The sequence below is a fragment of the Mytilus californianus genome, unplaced genomic scaffold (genome assembly GCF_021869535.1).
Source record: "Mytilus californianus isolate M0D057914Y unplaced genomic scaffold, xbMytCali1.0.p SCAF_2, whole genome shotgun sequence".
Taxonomy (NCBI): Eukaryota; Metazoa; Mollusca; class Bivalvia; order Mytilida; family Mytilidae; genus Mytilus; species Mytilus californianus.
Window position 1 is genome coordinate 54,689,003 of NW_026262668.1, and position 22,795 is coordinate 54,711,797.

Genomic DNA, 22,795 nt, shown 5'->3' on the forward strand with positions numbered 1-22,795 from the left:
CGAAAAAAATTCTACAAGATTTGAGCAATTCTGTTTTTCAAACATGCAAAAATGATTGCTAATTTGATGAATACTGTAAATCAGTATCTGATTATTCAACAGAAGTGGTTTACACTTGATTCAGATGTCATATCTGTATCTCTTGTGTCTTGTGTTTGGCTTCAAACTTCATTGCAATGTTAAATGTTTTATTCATGTGAATCATGACCATCTTCTGTTTGTTGGACATGAAGAATGACAATAATAGGGGAAAATGGTTTGATGTCTTTCAGTCTTCTCGATGGTTAACTTAATATTATACACCTTTCAATATAATAAAAACGCTGATAATATTAATAGTTTTTTCCTTTAATGATTAATCGTAAAACTCATGATTTAGCATATATTTCAATGGCTCAAGATGATATCTAGGATTCAAGTGTGGAATTTTTAATATGTCTAACGTGAATAATTTCCTTTAAGTTAATGACCTGAAGATATGGAGTCAGGCTAGCGCTACCACTACCCAAACGCTTCCGCTTACAATAATAAAAATAAACAAAACGTCCTTCTTTATTAGCCCAGTCTTTGTTTTAGTGGCATGAAGTTTAACGTGATCTCGATTGACGCACACAAAGATTCCACAAAACCGATTTAACTGTTTACGCAGAAGGACATGGTTCCCTTTTCCTGTTTGTAGTTGTGATTTTAAAGACTGATTTTCATCTTCAAGTTGTTTTCACTATTTTCTAAGGGCTCTTACATCTGCAGGTTGAATAGATTCAACAGCTGTCAGATTTAATTGTTTAATGGATTGTGGTAATTTAATTGCAGTTGCTGTTAGCCCTAATTGAAGCCTTTTGATAATATGAGCAAAATTTCCATTTTCATCTTTACTGACATATTGATATTTAGTATATATTAATTGCTTATTGATGTTTTTGGATGTTGTACTATGTGATCCCTGCGGATCAGAATTTGTATCTTGTAATAAGGAACCTGTGATTTTGTCAACTTATTCGAGAAAATGTGGAAAGTCCTTTTTACAAATTGTTCATGGTTTGGTTGTTTTTTAGACACTGAATCAATCAAGTGTTTATAAAAATGATACTTTATACAAAATTTATTCTCTTTGGCTGTCCTTACATCTATAGTACCTGATTTAAGGGACTGGCTTTGGGAGATCGTCAAAAAGGGGGAGGGGGCTGTCAACCAAGGACATTTCTTAACCAGAATGCTTCCGTAGAACTCAACAAGGAAAATTTTAAGTGCTTTCAGCAATGGTTGTTTTCTGTCATGAGTAGTACTAAAGGCAACCAGTTCTCGCCTCCTCTTCATAAATGGTGGAATTTCATTGTTCGAACAAAAAGTACAACAAAATATCGAACTCCAAGGTAAATTCAAAAAGGGGAAGTCCATAAAAACTGACAAAATCAAACGTTATCAACCAACAGAACGAATGAAAAACAGCCGTATATTCCGGACTTGGTATGGACATTTTTCGAAGAAAATGTTGGATTAAACCTGGTTTATAGCTAGCTAAACCTCCCACTTGTATGAAAATTGTTTATAGTTCCATTATATATGAAAAAATTTGGTGAGCAACCCAAACAGACATATGATTACATCCACTTCATTTGAACTTTGGTGGATAGTTGTCTCATAGGCAATCATACCACATCTCCTTATTTTTATATAATAGATTAATGTGACAATAATTGGGATCCATTAGCTAAACTGTAAACACACATCACAGACATACAACACAACTGACTAAAAAATTCAAACAAACATACAAATAAATCTAACAAAAACACCAACAAAAAGGTTTTGTAGTTGATCGTTAATTGACAAAGACACCGATTAAAAAGTGTGTGTAGTTGATAGTACATAGTTACAGTATATAGTATTCACTTTCTCGATAAAGTTCAAATTAAGTAAAATATAAATACAAGGGTATACAAAATGAAAACAACAATGTAAAAATCTATTGCGTCCGAATCGAACCGCAGTACCCACCTGCACAAGGAACGCCCAAAGTAAAAACCCCGATAGCGGGATGCATAAATACCGAGTTACATAAAATGTCATACGACCAAAAGGAACATAAAAGCAAGAAGACAAATAAAGGGAAAACTGTAAACTAAATAAAAAGATCACCTAGAATCTATAACCCAGAACTATCTTGTATAATTTGTGAAGTAGACACTGGATATTTATCTATTAGGTCTTGTTACTTTCCGATGAACTTTTTTTAGAAAAAGGACGAAACGTTCTTTGACAATACCCTGGCTCATAAATTTTTTGCTCAGACACTGATGACGTTTTACAAATTCTGAGGAGCAGCAGCAAGCTCTTGAATATCGTATGAGTTGAGAAATATAAACTCCATACGCGGTTGAAGTTGGTGTATTGCTGTTTAGGTGAAGACAATTTATAATATCTAAATGAAATTGAACAGGCAACGCTTCCCTTTTTTCGGTTATTGGATCGGCCAATTTATTTTTAGCTAGGTTCGAATGTGGATAACATTCTGTAATTAAATTACTTTGAATTAATATTTTAACAGCGGTGTCATCAAAGTTTATAATGTCCATGTTTGTACTCATAACTTTATCGATATGGGACTCATGGATTTCAGTGAGCACGATTACTCTATCAGTAGAAGAAAAGAACTGCAGTGGCTGCCATTTTGGTCCTCCCGAAGACTTAACAAATGGAAGATATATATATTTTCAATGACACAACTATCCACCAGAGACCAAAGGACGAAGACGTAAACAACAGTTTATCACCGTACGACCTTCAACACTAAGCAATGGTTTACATATACTTTGTTCTCGAACTTAATATTTGAAATAGTTGTCACTGGATGTTAAGGAATCCCTCAATTATTTCAAACATTTTAAATGGATAATCAAAATTATAGTAAATTACTGAAAATCAGTCATCGAAAATGTCATTCTATTTTTTAGATGCGCTCATTTCTACAACCAGAAGAGAAAGCATCATTTTTGAAGAGGATGAACTTGCAATTATACATAAAAACGTATAAAGGCAATTATACCCAAAATGCTGGTTCTAAACCGAAAAATGGATTGTTAGTAGCCTGTTGCCCATTTTTTTTTATGAAAATAGCTATTCAAGTTAAAACTTTTTAGATTAACAAAAAATGAATGTAATTAAAAGATTTGAAAAACTTAAGATTATACACATTACGCACAGATAAAGCTCTTTCTTCTAGCTCCCTGCTAAGGCAAACAACTACTACAAATGGATATCTAATTACAGGGTCAATTACGAAGATGGCTAAAGACTATTATATAATATACGGCCGCCGGAATGAACACGTTGGTGGAAAATACAATTAAGCATACGATTTTTCTCCATTGAGATGTTATGGCTGTAATAAAATAAAGAAGTTGACGTTTTTTGTTTTTATTTGTTTTGTTTTTAAGGGTTTTTTTTTCTGCCCGGGAAGGGGGGGGGGGGGGGGGGGGGGGGGGCGGGGGATGGGGATGGTAGTTGAAAGATTAATTGTTACAGTATTTAATATGAGACGATTTTTCTCTATTCTTTATTTATGCCCTTCATTCTGCACGTTTTGCTCATTATTCTCTATTCTGTAAACCCCACCCAGACCCTCATAGTGACTACTACGTAATAACGTGTACTTCTCTAGTATCAATAAGCAAAAAACTAGGTTAGTGGTTTGTGCAAAACGTTGTTTCAGTTTGCTTCTCCATTGTCTCGATTTGTGTGTATGGTTTTTTTTCGATTTGTTACTGCGCGCAGTTTTAGTACAAGATTCAAGATTGAAGATTGAAGATTTAATTAATCAATTATGGACCCTTAAGGGGTATATACTCAAAATATAACAATTTCACAATGATAATCATAGCACACCAAATCATTAAAGATACATAATGTAATTAGTGCACAAATAAATGTACAAAAAGAGGCAACAAGATATAAGACACAAGATTTGCTCTTCAACTTCGTATTTTATTTAGCCTTTTTATCTTTTTTGATTCGAGCGTCACTGATGAGTCTTTTTGTAGAAGAAACCCCCCCCCCCCCCCCCAAACGCGCGTTTGGCGTATAGAAATATAATCCTGTTATCTATGATGAGTTTATATGAGATATTTATAAGTATCAAATCCTAACAATCGGATTGCTGCTAAATGACACAAATAAACAATAAACAATACAAATATGTAACCTTTACAACAATGAAAAAAAATTTAAAACAAAGTCTTAGTTTGTTAATTTGTTGTTTTTTTCTTCTTCTGACTTTTCTTAAGTACATAAAAATCTTTATATTTATGGAGTAAGGGAAATAACTCAGGGTATTACGGTATTTACCCACTCGAACGCAACACCAGTTTGTTTACGATCCAATGTGATACCTTGAGACTGTTTAAATTAGTTGGATATGAATTATTCATCATCTTAATATAAACAGGTTTACTATGCATTTAAATACACACTGTTATAGACTCTAACTGTGTGCTAAAGTTGTGTACACAAATTGATGATCAATAGTGTGAGACAGAAACATGGAGAGTGATGAAGTATTGTTTTTAGCCAAAGCAAGTGGAACGTTACTGATTTCGTCGGCCGTACTTTACGTCGCATGGAAAAAAATAACAAGTAAAGCTCCCAAGTAGGTTACGTTCTTTATAATCACATAATTTCATCAGCTCTGCATTTATACATTATTATTTATGTATACTGAGCATCAAGATATATATTCTCAATTTTAATAACAATAACACAATGTTATATATATACGCTGTAGAGTTGATGTCATCAGCAGAATGAAAGAGCAAAAATGCATTATCATTAGTAAATGATTATATATTTGCGATCACCTGATGGGTATGCCACGCTTTGCTTTTGAGTGACATTTGGGGTAAACCAGTACGGATGTGGGATATATAGGGGTAAAAAAAGTAGGGATTTGGGATAAAGGGGTAAAAAGGTGGGGATCTGGGATATAGGGGTACAAAAATGGGATATGGAAAAGGAAGTAAAAAAGTTAAAAGTGGGAAAAACATGTAAAAAAAGCGGGATTTGGGAAATGAGCACCACCATCCCCTTTTTCATCACTTGTGCACTTCCTTCACTGTACTGGATACCAAAATTACATAAGTGTCCATACATACAAAATTATATTGTTAGGTCCATATCTATTTCCAAAGTATATTAACATCAATTTTATCATCAATCAAAGCCGGGCTTCAGATTTACTGTGAAACTTTCCATTCTAGGGGAGGTGTGAATCCGATGTGGATACCTGAAAATTCCAAAGATCTATTTTAGTACATACAATCTAAGTCTCTTTCCTCTTGCGACAGTATAAAACATTTGACTTCTCTTCCCTGAACATTGATATTCACCATTCTAAAGTTAATGACAGATTGAAAAAAAAAAATAATCCTTTTTTGTTCCAATAAAAAGAATGACCAACATAGATACCAATATCATGCTTTAGGAAGGAATAAATCATACTTTAAAAAAAAACCACTTTGATTGAAACAAAAATTTCTCTGAGACTGACATCACCAAGATGCTTGATTTATTTTATTAGGAATATATTTGTTATGTTTGGAAAACAAACAATTCTATGGGAACCAACTGTACTCCTTTTCTTGGCGACCTGTTCCTTTAATCATATGAGACAGACTTCATACAGGAGCTTTTCAGAAAGATTAAAAAAAGTTGGCCTTATCCTTTAACTTAATGTTCCGCTATATAGATGATGTCCTCTCACTAAATGATTTAAAGTTTGGATGTTGAATTCATCTATCCAATCGAAATTATAAATTTGAAACCTTGACTTGCATCTTAAAATTGACAATGGGGGTCGGTTGAGAACAAAACTTTACGACAAAAGGGATGATTTCAGCTTTCCAATTGTGAACCTTGCTTTATATACTATGTAGCAACCTTCCAACAGCACCTGCATAATGATTATATATTAAGGCATAAATCATACTTGGATGGAGAGTTGTCTCATTGGCACTCATACAACATCTTATTTATATTTGTAAGGTCTCCCTTAAAAATATTGTTAGGTATGTGCAACCTATTTATCTGTATTTTTGGTTTTTTGTTTTTTTAGAAGTTATAAATTATTAATTTCCGATAAGTTTAGGAATTTGACCAATAATAGGATAAGATGTGGGTACTTAGTTAGCTTGAAAAATAACAGAAGTTAACTCGCACTAAGATCAAATTAGACTTGTGAGTTTTGAATGATCCCTTCGTATCTTCCGTCTTTTGTTTCCCGTAATACCCAGTATGTCTTCAGTAACAACATACTACAATATAAAACCATAAGTTGAATGGTTCATACTAAGTAAGTTATTGTACGGAAACAACATAGAGTGTCATTTTCCAATTATACCAAGAACGACAACTCCTGAACAGAAATGCAGAAGACAATAGTAATCGTCAATTTCGAATTAGACCTCCATTCCGTCATCAGTAACAACATATTAAAATTTGAAAAGTATTGGTTGATCGGCTCATAAGTGATTGCACGGAAACTGTTGGCAGCAGCCCGCCGCCCGCCGTACTTCATCATTTCAATAACCTGATTTTTCCTTCGGAAGAACCCGGTTAAAGTGCAAAACGCCACAACAACCTGTATATGCAATTTGTTATTTTTCAATTTTAGGAAGGATCATCCACCAGATACAGTAATACTTCATCAGATTGGACGGGGTCCATATGCACCCAGTCTGACACCATATGCTATTAAATTAGAAACTTACCTGCGTATGGCAAAAATTCCCTATGAGGTAGGTATACATATCTATTACATTATAGTTATATCTGGTGTGTAATAATCGGAAGCTTTATACCTATTCGTCATTAATAACTAACTTCTCGATATCAGGAGCAAGTTTCCTGCTCCACATCTGGCACCCATCGTGTTGCTCATGTAAGCACAAACCCGGTGATGAGTCTAATTCGGTAGGTCACATTCGGGGAAAAGGGAAAAGGATTGTAGCTACGACAATTGGAACATATCCGTAATCATCTGTATTGCATTACGGTCAACGAACTCGTGATGGCGTCTGTAAATTTTACGAAGGGCTGATTTCAACTTCACCACTTGGAACTCTTGGTTTAATAATTTCCTTGTGAGCAGCAACCCTCTATTAAGGAAATCATGATAGGAAATACAAGCCCTGGAATATCGTATCAACTGGGAGATATATACTCCGTATGTAGCACTGCTGGAATGTTGCTACATAGAAATGGAAAGTTCACTATTGGGAAGCTATTTCGTAAGACGACGTCCTTTGTTGACCAGACATTCGTAATTTTATTTCTTTAGTACTTTATCTCTTGCGCTCTTTTCGAATCATATCTTAATTTCTTGTCCATCGTTTTTTAGTGTTCTAACATATATAGTTCCGTTTAATTTGTTTATTTCTGAGATATAAATTATCTGAATGTGCGAAAATAGTGATTAAACAAATCATATTTTGTCAATATCCAAATTGGACATTTTCCCCTTGTTGGACTTTGTTGGCCGCGTAAGCCGAAATTGGGTTCCTAATTTTTGTTATCAACTCCTCCTACAGTTTTCAATCAAGATCCCTGAAACTTGACAGGATGATTACACATATTTTGAAGTTGTTCATCTGCTTTTGTGGAATTGCTTGATGAATTTCGTTTCTCTTTTTACCAGACTTAAGAACGTAATAAAATTGAGAATGAAAACGGGGAATGTTGTCAAAGAGAAAACCTGACCAAAGAGCAGAAAACAGCTCAAGGCCACCAATGGTCTTCAACACAGCGAGAAAATCCCGCAACCGGAGGCGGGCTTTAGCCTGCCCCTAAACGATAATGTATACTAGTTCAGCAAAAATGGACGTCACACTAAACATATAGACGAACCAAAATTTAAAAATTCATACAAGACTAACAAAGGCCAGAGGTTCCTGACTTGGGACCGGTGCAAAAATGCGGCTGGGTTAAACATGTTTTGTGAGATCTCAACCCTCCCCTATACCTCTAGCCAATGTGGAATCAACAAACACACATCAATACGCACAGTAAAACTCAGTTCAAAAGAAATCTGAGTCCGATGTTAGAAAAGGTAACAGAAGAAACTAAGCAAAATGACAATGATCAACATAAATTAACAAAGGACTACTAGCAGTTACTGACATGCCAGCTGCAGACCTCAATTAAACTGATTGAAAGATTATGACTGTCTTCATCATATGAAAATCAAGCACAATCTCTCCCGTTAGGGATTAAGTATCATATCATTATATAAATAACACATAGCTGAATGGGTGATAGAACAGATTGTTACTCCGAGAAAACGTTGTCAACTGAGGCCACCAACATGACCAAGGTTGACAATGTCTTTTCGAGGGGTAACAATCTGCTCTATCACCCTCTCAGGTATGTGTTATTTAATTTATAATACTGAATGTTCTGTTATTACTGTCTATTAAATTTCAAATTCAAATTAATAAACTATGTCGTCTTGTACGTACATAACAATCATCCGTATTATTAAAGCGCACACTTGAGCAAGCGTCTTTGTGAAGGGTATAAGAGTATTTGTCATGGGATAGAGTAAATTGTCTCCCTCGTATTAACCAATCAAACTCTGGCATTTTGACATGAAGTTTAATAACATGAAATATACGAGAAGAACATAACCCGTATTATGCCAACAGCTGGTGTTAGAATAAATGTGTTTATTTTTGATGCAAAGACCTTGTGAGTGAATCAATATTAATTTCAAAATAATGCCATCTTTAATGACCTGACAACAGTATCGTAACTATATCCCTTCTGAATAAGTCTGTTTAAAGGTTTGGTTAACTTTTGAGGTGAATGACGACATTTTTTGTGCTTTGTATAGAATATTACCATAAAAGATGGGATGTGAAATACCTGAACATATAAGATGTCTGCACGTTGGTATATATTTACGAATGGTGTCCTTGTACCGATGATAAGATTAAGTGAATGTTTTGACAAGTTTGTGATATCGAAAACCCTGATGTTATAATTTTTCAGTAATACTGAGATTTCTTTCGTTAAAATCAAATACGTTGGTACATACACGATGGAATCGAACAAGTTGAGATATATAAACACCATATGCCATTAGATGGTGCTAAGGGAACGTCACCATCTAAAAATGGATTATTAACAATCATGAAAAATCATCTCTTTCATGGTAAATTAAGATTCCTGTTAAAGATATAGTCAAGATATTAAGATCAGAAAAGGGCAGTGTTCATTGTTAGTATAAGCTTTATTTAAAGTCAGTTCAACATGATAAATCTCTTTAGTCTACATACTGAGGTCGTCATTATTGAGAGCCAATATATTATCCAAATATCTAAAAGTGTTATTAAATTTTTGTGTCGATGGGCCTTTGCTGATTTTAGCCATAAATTGTAACCCGTAATAATACAGAAACAGTTCCGCATAAAGTGGTGCACAGTTAGTCCCCATTGGAATTCCAATAACTTGACGATATACGGAATCTCCATTGCGAACAAAAATGTTATCTAGTAAAAATTCAAGGGCAGTTATCGTATCAAAGCTGGTCCAAATTACATACTTCTTTTGTTTGTTGTTACTAAAAAATGACCTAAAAGAGTTTCAGCATATATATTCGCATTCTGACTTTTTAAGTATAAAAATAAGAAGATGTGGTAGGATTGCCAATGAGACAACTCTCCACAAGAGACCAAATGACACAGAAATTAACAACTATAGGTCACCATACGGCCTTCGACAATGAGCAAAGCCCATACCGCATAGTCAGCTATAAAAGGCCCCGAAATTAATGACAAATGTAAAGCAGTTCAAACGAGAAAACTGACGGCCTAATTTATGTACAAAATAATGGACAAAAAAATATGTTACACAGCAACAAACGACAACCACTGAATTACAGGCTCCCGACTTGGGACAGGCACATACTGAATGTGGCGGGGTTAAACTCGTTTGAAGGGGCCAACCCTCCCCTAACCTGGGACAAAATGCCCATCTAATTAGGTATGTTAATTGTTTTCTTAATGAGAATACGAGGCAAAGTTGTATATCGGGTAGAAAAATCTAAACTTTGAACAGATTCGAAATCACCAATATGAGCATCCTATTTATCAAGTACGTCCAACGAATTTTTGAGACTACAAAAGTAATTAATTCCACCATTTTCAAAGGCCTTATTTGCACAATTTATTACCAGGTTTTTAATTGTACCAAGTGTACTAGTAAGTAGAATAGACAGTTTAGTAGTGGATAATGGCTCGAAGACTCTTTCAGCAAACTATATGAAAGAGGGTACACGTTTTTAAATTCTCCTACAGTTTCCACGAAGATCCCTAAGACTTCACAGAAAAATTGCATATGTTGAAGTTGTGCACTTGATATTATGGAATTGTGATAGTTTTTTCTCATTTTCCAGACCTGGGAACTTAGTCATTTTTCGAACAAAATTTATGAAAGAGGGCACAAGTTTTGTGTCATCAACTCCTACAGTTTTCAGATTCATGCATCTTCACAGGAAGATTGCACATATGTTGAAGTTGTGCACTTGCTATTAAGGAATTGTTTGAGGAATTTTCTCATTTATCCAAACTTGGGAACTGAGTAATTTTTCAGCAAAATTTATGAAAGAGGGTTCAAGTTTTCCACTTCTCCTACAGATTTCAACCAAGATCCCTTATCTAAGACTTCACACAAAGATTGGGTAAACATACTGAAGTTGTGCACATTCTTTTATGGAATCGTTTGAAGAATTTTTTCATATTTTCTGTACTGCATTGTAAACATTCTACATTGATTAGTCACAAGTATTGTAACCCTGCCATTAGAGATTTTGGTCCATTTTTATACGTTTCATATAAGGATCATATATGCCAGAATTTTATTCTGATTTGTTAGAAATATTACCATGGTTATTAAGAGAATCGCGTACAAGCTATAAAATATATCGCATCATAGGGTAAAAACAAAAAATCTCCCATATTAAATTTCAAAACAACTCCTAGGATATTTCTTCAAATCGAGCGATGTTACCAAACTATAAAACGCAGCACAAAATATTTGGAGGGGGAGTTATATTGAAATATGCATGAAGAAATTGCAACACTACACGATTGTTTAAGGATGTTCGCTTGTCATGTTTTGGAGTTGTTGTCAGATTTTCTGAATCCTCTGGTTTTATCCATTTGAATGCGTTAAAACATTATGCCCACTAACCCCCATTTTTCTTTTTATAATTCTTTTACCTGTATGATTATAAGCCATCTGTTAAAGTCTTATAAAATCTTTGTTACTTTTTAATAGTTTTTGATAACTTAAACTTGTCAATGATAAAGTTATGAAAAATCATGAGAGAACATTTTCCCGCCAAAATTTCGATCGCTAATATCTCGAAAACAAGCACACGGACCTATATTTGTTTTCGCTCTTTTTGTTCCTTTATTTATCCCCTATCAATATATACTAAGTGTTATAAAAAGCTTGTTATTTTGAAACTGAGTAGCGAACTTCCTTAATGTATCAAAAAAATATGATTTGAAAATTGCCTTGTCATTTTGTGACACAATTTTATATTTTTTGAAAACAAAACCATCACTGTCATCGCATATGCGATTGTTTCACGTATCTTGTTGCCGTATACAGGCTCTTCGCAAAATACTTCCCATTGTGCACTTGGTTCCAATAGAAAGGTATGGAGATGTGGTATGATTGCTAATGAGACAACTATCCACCAGAGTTTAAATGAAGTAAATCCAAGTCAATTTCAAAAACATAAGTATTTGTTTTATTACAAAGGAATTTATACAACACTGACTTTAACATTTCGTATGTACTGATTACTAAATATACGAGTTATTTTTAAAATAAACGTACCTCTATCATTTATATCTCATATATACTGAATATTTTGTTTTAGAATGTACACAGTTTCGCTTATAGCAAGAAAGGAAAAGTCCCATGGATCGAATACAACGGAGAGAACATATCAGATTCTGAATTTTGTATAGAATATTTGAATAATAAACTAGGAATCGATCTAGATAAAGATTTTACAGCAAAGGAACGGGGAATAGCAAGAGCTTTCCAGAAAATGTTAGAAGAAAACACTTACTGGTATGTCAATTCTCTTAAATTCTACGTTTTGACATAATACACGTATGCCGAATACCATATCATGCATTTAAGTGATCAGTATTAGTTTATGTAGTTCATAAACAAGATTTTTTTAAGAGTCATCTCCCATTCGCGCAAGCGTTCTTAGGTAGCAATTTTCATATATCTGATTATTCTGAATACGACACTACCATATTTATTATCAAACATTTTATATTTGAAGTCCTACTATAGATATACACTAATAATACTCTAGAAGCGCGGGTTATAAATTGTAATCACTTTGTCTGTTCTTCCAACAAATATTTTCGTCACACTCTTCTCATGTTCTACTGGGGCGTGTTTTATTGGTCTCTTCTGCACATCTCCAGAATGTCTTCTGGTGAAGAGTCCAAAAAAATGAATCTGGACCTCTTCTGGAGATATTCTACGGAAGATCAATAAAACAAAAATTCAATTTGCCGTCGAATATAGCAGATTTTTGTTATGTTGGATGACATATTAAAAATAAGTTTACGATGATTTTATAGAAATTTAAGATACGTCCGGTAGACATGACTGTAAAAGTGTGCTCTGTTCGTGACATTTTTCTTTGTTCTTTCCTCTAACTCAATTTTGCTAGACAAATCAGGCGTAAACCCCCACTATTTGATTTTTAAGAATAATCTTAAACTGCACAAAAATTCGTCAATGTTTGTCTAGAATATGATAAAAAAGGACATCTTGTCTATCCAATTTTTTAAAGTAACCAAACTGGATCATTTTTGTCGAGCCTGCGACTTTTGTCGCAAAAGCGAGACATAGCGATCATATATTCCGTCGTCGTCGTCGTCGTCGTCGTCGTCGGCAGCGGCGTCCACAAATATTCACTCTGTGGTTAAAGTTTTTCAAATTTTAATAACTTTCTTAAACTATCCTGGATTTCTACCAAACTTGGACAGAAGCTTGTTTATGATCATAAGATAGTATCCAGAAGTAAATTTTGTAAAAAAAAATCCAGTTTATCCGTATTTTACTCATAAATGGACTTAGTTTTTCTGCCAGTTAACATTACATTCACTCTGTGCTTAAAGTTTTTCAAATTTTAATAACTTTCTTAAACTTTCCTGGATTTGTACCATACTTGGACACAAGCTTGTTTATGATCATAAGATAGTATTCAAAAGTAAAATTTTGTTAAAAAAAAAATCCTGTTTATCCGTATTTTACTTATAAATTGACTTAGTTTTTCTGCCAGTTAACATTACATTCACTCTGTGGTTAAAGTTTTCAAAATTTTAATAACTATCCTGGATGTGTACCATACTTGGACAGACGCTTGTTTATGATCAAAAGCTAGTATCTAGAAGAAAATTATGTAAAAAAAAAATTCCTGTTTTTCCGTTTATTACTTATAAATGGACTTAGTTTTGCTTCCAGTTAACATTACATACAGTCTGCAGTTAAAGTTTTTAAAACAGTTATTAGATCCATAAACCATCCTGAATTCTTACCAAACTTGAACAGAAGCTTCTTACATTCAAAAAATAGTATCTAGAGGAAACATTTTAGTAATTATTTCCCCATTTTTGTTGAGCCTGCGACTAACAGCAAAAGTAGGCGAGACACTGGGTTCCGCGGAACCCTTACGAATTTTTGTAATAAGCAAAGATATCGAAAAGTTCTCAAAATCATTTTTCTCTGGTGGTCCTTGAAGAAAATCTTCTGGTCCTAACTATTATTTCTATTGCATAATTTCGATGGTCAAAACCTTCGCACCACCACTTTTCAAAATTTTCATTGTATATGGATCTATATGCAAGTATACAATGTATAACAGACATTTCTCAGACTGTTTTTTCTTCTTTTTCTTTTAATAAATCCGTTGGTTGTGTACTGATTGATACTTCAGTCTGGGAGAACAAGATTTATCTTAGTACTATAGTTGTAATTAGCTTTGAACAAACTTCCAGTAATTGCAAATACTCTTATTTCGGTGCTTTGTGTCTATTGTCTTAATGTAAGTTTTTTTTTGTGTGTCTCGTACCGATCTTTTGAGTTAATCTAATTGCAATCGATTTGTGCAGGTTGTTCTTATATTGTACTGTTACACCACTGTCCCAGCTTCGGGGAGGGTTGATCGCTCACAAACATGTTATTGTACTGTTACACCACTGTCCCAGGTTAGGGGACTGGTTTGGCCGGATCCCGCTAACATGTTTAACCCCGCCACATTCTGTATGTATGTGCCTGTCCCAAGTCAAGAGCCTGTAATTCAGTGGTTGTCGTTAATTTGTTGCTGTGTTACATATTTGTTTTTCGTTCATTTTTTTGTACATTAATTAGACCGTTAGTTTTCTCGTTTGAATTGTTTTACATTTGTGATTTCGGGGCCTTTTATAGCGGACTATGCGGTATGGGCTTTGCTTATTGTTGAAGGCCGTACGGTGACCTATAGCTGTTAATTGCTGTGTCATTTGGTCTCTTGTGGAGGGTTGTCTCATTGGCAATCTTCGTTTTTATATCAACCCTGCCATATTCTTTGTGCGCCTGTCCCAAGTCAGGAGCCCGTAATTTAGTTGTTGTCGTTGGTTCATGTCTCGACTCATATTTGATATTTTGTAAATTATTTTGTTATGTATAATAAGGCCGTAAGTTTTTTCGTTTGAATTGTTTCTCACACTTTTTACGTCGGGCCTTTTGACAGTATCGGGTTTTGTCATTGTTGGAGGCATTAATTACGGTTGCCTATAATTGCTTACATCCACTTCATATTTGAACTCCGGTGGATAGTTGCCTCATTAGCAATCATACATTTCTCAGTTCGTTTTTATTTATTTACCTGACTTTTAAACTCGTGTTTCCTGAACCGAGTCCTGAACATGCATGACATATTTGTCACTGGGCGTTAAAAATTAGGAACAAACAATCAATCAATTTAAACTTGTGTTAAATAAGAAGAAAACCCATTTGATATTCATTCATTTATTGGGGTGGGGGCAGGAGGATTTCATATATGAATATGGTTGGCTGGTAAGAGCTGAAAAATAGGCATAATTAGCGACAGATTAAAAAAGTTAATAATGCCCTCTTCCCTTCCCCATCCTTCATCTATAAATGTTAACTGACCACCACGGAATAGCCCAACTAAGTGTTGAAAGTAGCGTTAAACACCAATCAATCAAAATCCCTTCCCTAGAATATCAAATAGTCGTCCCTTATCTGTTTTTGTCCGTGTATTTCTTATATTTATCCAGCGTATCGTCCTACAGGGATGTCCTACTAAGACTGTCATACCATAAAAACGTTTATAACACAGCTCAGACACATTCCGAGTAATATACCTGCATTCATAAATTTATTAATGTCATTTAGACTAAACGGCGCCATGTTTGTTATGTGCCTCTGCCGTCTAAACTACCTATCAAAAAAGAAGAGGTGGAAGAGAGCCAGAAGATCTTCCCTATGAAAAAATACAGAAATGGACCTCTTCTGGCTCACTACCGAGGAACAAAAAAAAACACGCCCCTGGACAGAATATTTTCATACTTGATCAGTAGCTTGCCACTGATGAGTTGTCACGTGTAAGCAATTTTCGGGAATTGACAGACACCTATTTCCTGTTTGCCGGTACTTTAACTTTTTTAATATTTTGAATGAACTTAATATTTTCGTCGCGCAATTTTTAAAATTTGTTTATAGTACTATACTGAACAAAATGACTTCATAATTGGTCAGCAACCTGACAGTGATGACTTCGTGTTGGTCAATCTTTAGTTTTCTATATTGTGTTTTCAATACTGTTGTTTGTCATTTGATCGATTTTCGTTTTTTGCGATGACATTGTCAATTTGTTTTCGATTTATGAGTCTGAATATCCCTTGGGATCTTTCGCCTCTCTTGTAACATGTGAGTGCTTTTGCAAAAACACCATTAAGCCAATTGTTTATATACACTATATCGACACTTTAAAAAAAGGCAACAGTAGTATATCGCTGTTGAATAGTTATAATCCGATTAAGCAACAACAAATCCGGGTAACAAACTAAAACCGAAGGAAACACATCAACAATAAGAGGAAAACAACGGAACAACAGAAACACTGAACTACAACAAAAGCAAACGACAACATACATAGAAACGGACTGTCTGATAACAATTGCCATATTCCTGACTTGGTACAGGACATTTTAAGAAAAAGTGGTTGGTTGAATCTAGTTTTATGGCTAGCCAAACCTCCCGCTTATATGACAATGTTAAAAATACTGCTACGTGACAGGAATACAGTACAAACAAACACAAGAACACTCAGCACAGAATACTCAGCACAGAATACCTCGTATAACATATTCCATATTGAGGTTACCTCAAAGTGGATGTATCCCAAGGTCTTTTTTTATTCACTTTGAAGATCCAAACCAATTTGTTTTTTTAACATTTGTCAATATTTAGAAATACATCGGTTGTTCCCTTCCGTAATACACACGTTTCCCATCGTGAAAAGTTCTGCATTGCGTACTAATAAAACCTTCCAAAGGGATTATTTAAGACACTATGACATAGAATAAATTCTCATAAAAAAGATAACAATGCGCATTTAAAGGTGTGTTCATTTTTTTCAATCTTTCATTTACAACGCGAAATAAGAAGTAGTATTCGCCTCGAGCAAAATTTGCTTTCTCAGGGACAACAAACTTGCTATTATCCTCATAACCAGTCAATAAATACCCGTATATTTAATAGTTATTGGAAATAGTTCGAAATATATAAATTGCAAGAGGTACGAAAGATACCAGAGGGACAGTCAAACTCATAGATCGAAAACAAATTGACAACGCCATGGCCAAAAATAAAAAGACAAACAGACAAATAATAGTACAGATGACACAACATAGAAAACTAAAGACTAAGCAACACGAACCCCACCAAAAACTGGGGTGATCTCAGGTGCTCCGGAAGGGAAAGCAGATCCTGCTCCACATGTGGCACCCGTCGTGTTGCTAATGTTATTACAAATCCGGTAAAAAGTCTAATTCGGTAGGTCACATTCGTGAAAAGGGAAGGGTATTGTAGTTACGACATAAGGAACATATCCGATATCATCTGTAAAACGGTTATTCCATAACGGTCAACCAACTCGTTATGGCGTCCGTAAAATTTACGAAGGGATGATTTCAACTTCACCATTTGGAACTCTTGGCTTAATAGCTTCTTTGTGAGCAGCAATCGTCTATCAGGGAAATCATGATAGGAAATATAAGCCCGGGAATATCGTATCAATTGGGAGATATATGCAAAGTATTAATGTAACAGGTTTCAATTTATGAAGGCTTCATTTTAAATACTTAAGTTTATGTCTACTTAAATGGAGATTAAATAACCTTGACAATATCTTTTTGAATTTTTTTAATTGGTACTGATTTAAAAATTAGCTGGTGTAAAACCATCAGTCTTTTCACTATGAATTCTTTCGTTCATAACAGGGCCTTTGGTCTGGATAGATGGTCATATGATAAAGACTGGGCAGCTTTTAAAGCAATGAAAGTTCCAACACTAATTGGTTATCTTATCAGACGAGATGTGAAGAAAATGACGTATGCCCATGGTATCGGACGACATAGTTCAGATGAGGTGTACCATATTATGGAGCTTGATTTGAAGGCTGTATCTGACTTCTTAGGTAACGTGTGGGTCACTGTGTAACATTTATTGAATTAAGATTTGATAAAGAAACTAAGGTTTCCACTCCATCATGCAAAATTGACCTTAGATGGATTTGGCTATTATTTCAAGGTCCCTTTTGATCATATAGCTCTTCAACTGTTTCGGTTCTTATACATCCTTGGCTTTCAAAAATACGACTTTAAGCGTTCCTGACAAAGGTAAGTTTAGAAAAGTGCGTCGGACGCATGAAATTTATAAAAGTGTTGTTTTCATTTTTTTCCATCTGACATGCATTATACTACATTAATAGGCAAAATAATGTAACATTGTATCTATATAAATTTCTATTAAAGGACAATCTCACAAACCACTTTATCATTTCGGAATTTGTTCTAATAGCTTTTATCCGCTAGGTTGAAAATCATAGCAATAGTGTCGAAGTTTAAAGATCTGCAGGTGGTGGGGGCATAACACATTTTGAGGAATTGATGTGGTATAACAGTCTATTATAGTAGTTTCAGAGAAAAGAAATGTCCAAACATTTTGCAACTAGAATTCGTTTGCAAGATCGAAAATCGACTATTGCACCTTGCTTCAAAAGCGGCTCTCTTTTTTTGTGCGACTCCCTCGGTTGTGAACGGCGAATTACATCTGATGTAAAAATAATATATAATATGTTCCTATGTGTAGTCAGATGTTTATTTCAAAAAAGTACTCTTTAAGGAACATACTTACTTACATACATCCGTTTCACAGATGATATCGGATATGTTCCTTATGTCGTAACTACATTACCCTCCCTTTTCACGAATATGACTTACCGAATTAGACTATTTACCGGATTTGTAATAACATAAGCAACACGACGGGTGCCCATGTGGAGCAAGATCTGCTTTCCCTTCCGGAGCACCTGATATCCCCCCCAGTTTTTGATGGGGTTCGTGTTGCTTAGTCTTTGGTTTTCTATGTTGTGTCATCTGTACTATTATTTGTCTGTTTGTCTTTTTATTTTTGGCCATGGCGTTGTCAGTTTGTTGTCGATCTATGAGTTTGACTGTCCCTCTGGTATCTTTCGTCCCTCTTTTTAGCTTGTTCATTCTTTGACTCTCTAAAGATTTTAGTACTAGTATATGGAATTTATAGCTTAAGCTATACAACAATATAATTTGTTTAATCAGTGGGATCATGGTGATATTGTTGTCATAAACATGTCACAATAAGCATATTTAAGCAAAGCAAATTAGGCATGATAAAGCACAGTTTTTTTGATAATTTAAAGTATAAGAAACAATTTATCCACTAATTGATATTTTACTCTTATAATATGGTTATCTTACAATTTTGAATATGTTCTGTAGATTGTAGTATACATTAATATTAAGCAAGCTTACACGAACACATTTATGGGTTGTTTTAGAAAGGTAGAGTTTCATGCAAATCGAAAAAAACTCACCAAACTCTTAACAAAATGGAAACGAAATTTTTTATTATAAATCTACAGTACAAAACTCACTTTGCATTGCAGTTGAGAATTAGTTCTAAAACAAACCATTAAAAGAAGCTTGCAACTTTGTTTTTACTTTTCTTGAACTTCTTTTTAGGTAATAAAAAATTTCTGCTTGGAGACAAGCCTTGCCAAGCAGACTGTAGTGTATTTGGTCTTATTAGTAATGCTTACTGGCAATCGTTCGGAAGTACAGTAGAATCAAGAATCAAAGGTAAGTATCACCTATCCAAATGTCATGGTTATCCTATTTGTGTGAATTCCGAATGATGATTTTTAATTTAACGAAACCGAGTAAATAATTTTTTTTTAATTCAATTCATATCTTTATTGTCCTTATACTACATGTACATCTATAGCATGTGATACACCATTACAAAATAAAAAACAAGCAATATCAAAAAGATCATGTATATACTTTATGAAAGTAAATATTTCAGGAATAAAAGAATCAATTCATAAAATGATTGACACTTTCATTCTTATTGGAATGTACAACATTTATACGAACATTTTACTAACGAAACGTAGTTCTTTCAACTATTTACGAGTACGACGTCTTCAAACATTATGAAACGAAAGTATTTGATCAAATGCCTTCTTCTGTTTTCACATTTTGAACTACCTATTGATTGTAAATTCAATGTTATTGCTTTAAATGGTTTCTGATTAGTTAAGATAATTCCTCGTACATGTATAACAGAAAATAATCCAAATGGTGTGCATGATTGACATCTTTTTATTTCAAACGACCTACTAAAACTAAAAGCTTTTGAGATTTCCTATAGATTTTTAATTATGCATACTGCCGTCTATATTGACACAAAAAGCTTCCAACTAAAATTTTCATTCAGAAAAAAAACATTTTTGTTTTCTTTCTTCTTTTTTGTAACAAATATAAATGTACAATATGAAGAATGAGAAAACAATGCAAACCGTTTACTAATTCTTTATCAAAATATGCCTTTTCCTCAAATACATAAATATTGCTGACATATATATAAAATAATGTCGCAAATGAAATACATTGATAACCATACGAAAACTAACTGAACTTAAACAATTTAGAAATCTCAATTTTTATTTTCAGAATATAGAAACTTATGTGACTATTGTGAAAGGATGAAGGAGACATTCTGGCCTGACTGGGACGAATGTATTACCCATGGATATACAAAAGAGGCAACGAAATGATTATTTTTTTTTGTAATGAGCTTGTGTACATTATCATAAAAACGTGGGCATATACATCTGAAATAAAATTCATTCATTCTTATTTCTTCAATATTCAAATGATTAAGATGTACTTGAAGTGAATGGATTCGATTAAGAGGGGGGGGGCAATAGGGGGTCCGTTAACATGTTAACAGCACCTCGATTTTGGCAAAAACAGTTAACAACAAATATATAATGCTGATAACAGTTAACAACAACTTTAATTGTGACTTAGGGATTTTTTTATGAACACCACAGGTTTCAGTAGTGAAGCAAGCACTGCTTACTCTTCCAGAGCACCTATGTCCACCTTGGTTTGGGTCGGTTTCGTCAATATTTAAGTTTTTTGGTCGTCTTTTTTTTTAGGATTAGCACTTTTAGTCCCAGATGGCGGGACGCTTACTCTGGCAAATGCGTCCGGTTTCACTCATTCTGAAGATCCTGTTATTCCTTCAATTTTTTCCCTTCATTGTTTTATCTTCATTGGTACCTTTTGAATGGATTTTTTAATTTTTTATTTGAACATAGGAAAACTACTGTTGCTTCCATTTTGACCATGGTGTTGTCCTTATTTCATTTGAACTACGGGTTTGATTCCACCCTCGGTAGGTATCCTCTTACATTTGTATTTGCATTCGTGATGGTTAAAGATCTTGATGGGAGGTCTTCATTTCTCTTTTTTTTTAATTTATTTTTAAAGACATTTTTCTAAATTCTTTATATTTTTTGTCCATTATTCTCTATTCTTTTTTTTAACACCCATTCATCTCTATTCTTTATCTTTATTACCATTTGTTCGAATCTTTATTTTATTTGCCCTTTAATCTGTGAACACCATCGAGACCATTATGATTGCTACTGGACATAAGTATCTTATGACTAGTAAAGAAGACAACATATACCGATCCTCTCTATACTCGTCTGATCTCACTTTGTTTGGATATTACGCGATTTCGTCTGTTTTGCCCTAACGTTTGTCTGTTAATACCTTAACCTTCACATTATCAGCCAACTTACAAAGTGGTGAACAATATCGTGATTAAGCAATTTTAAAATGATAACGATATTGATTTTTTTAATGAGCCTTATAGTATAGTCCCATTGTCTTTATACATCTTTGGCATTCTGATCACAAGCAGTTGTCTCTGAATTTCCCCCCCTATATACCTTAACAAAACACAAGGTTCTTAACTGCGATCCTTATATTTCCAATCGGTTGTGGGTGTACAAAATAATTACGGTTGACATACTTGAGAAGGCCTGCTACGAATGATTCCGACAAAAAGGTAGGCGTGTTATGGGTTGTTTTCAAAATCCGTCCATATTTTAGATGGAAATTGAGAAAATATTTTTTTCAACTTAATTCAATTTTGATTAATCTAATGAACTCTCAATTATTTATATGAACCGGCAAAATCTAAAATATGCAGTCTTAATGAAACTGGGAAGATCATTTTGAAAGCAAAATGAGATTACAGAAATTATGGAATTTGTCAACTAGATACCGCGATAGCAATTATGTTGATATCTAACGTTTGGTACTAATGAATGATGACCTTTTGCTTAAATATTATAAGATAAATTTACTTTTTTCTAATTACTTTGGTTATTACAGTGTTCAACTACCTATTTTGACTTTTGCTTTTTGTCACCTACATAACGGAATTGTAATGTAGTTGACCGTTATGTAGTGGACATATTCACACTTTGGGGCATTTTTAATACCACTAATACTTTGACATCACATCCAATGTACTTTTCCTATAAAACACAAAAAATTGATTATAATGATATAGATGTGGATGTGGTGTTCCATTCTTATCTTGAAAAAAATCCCGTTACCAAGTGGACAAACTAAATAAATACGGGGCTACCTCTACTTGATTAAATGCCAAAAAATGCAATAATTGTTGATACCATTTACAGGGTTGTCTTTTTATGCTTCCATTATTATAATGATATGTAGAGTTAGTACTGAGGCACTTTCTAGTTAAAAAGGGGTGTCATAAGTTATATTATAGCAAGCAAAAACGTTTTCGTTATGTAGTTGACAAAATATCAAGTACACTATAAAAAATTTAAATAAATCTGAAACCATAAGCAGCTAATATTCAAAGCCTTTATAATATCAATCTACATTTATTTTCTATCTTAAAACAGAAAATTGTAAGATTTGTGTAATTATAAAGATATCTTTGTTGATACCATATTTGGTATTTTTGGAGTGGGGACATGTAGTTTGGGGTAATTTTTGAGGCTTTGAGCACGATTTCCAAGAAAATCCGTGTACCTATT

The 22,795-nt window shown here is 33.9% G+C and overlaps 1 protein-coding gene across 3 annotated transcripts in view; it reads left to right on the forward strand.

Moving 5' to 3' along the window:
• The first annotated feature begins 4,370 nt into the window (after positions 1 to 4,370).
• The window catches only part of LOC127730041 (failed axon connections homolog), a 30,288-nt gene continuing 11,863 nt past the window's right edge, over positions 4,371 to 22,795 (forward strand). Inside the window, exons 1-6 of one of the 3 annotated variants that reach the window (XM_052238086.1) lie at positions 4,376 to 4,645; positions 6,665 to 6,788; positions 11,942 to 12,138; positions 17,601 to 17,797; positions 19,383 to 19,499; positions 20,376 to 20,561. In XM_052238086.1, coding sequence (XP_052094046.1) covers positions 4,539 to 4,645; positions 6,665 to 6,788; positions 11,942 to 12,138; positions 17,601 to 17,797; positions 19,383 to 19,499; positions 20,376 to 20,479 — 846 coding nt within the window. In that variant the 5' untranslated portion in view covers positions 4,376 to 4,538 and the 3' untranslated portion in view covers positions 20,480 to 20,561. Of the gene's footprint in view, positions 4,646 to 6,664; positions 6,789 to 11,941; positions 12,139 to 17,600; positions 17,798 to 19,382; positions 19,500 to 20,375; positions 20,562 to 22,795 lie in introns of those variants that run through there. The other 2 variants (XM_052238088.1, XM_052238087.1) reach the window with 2 other exon arrangements.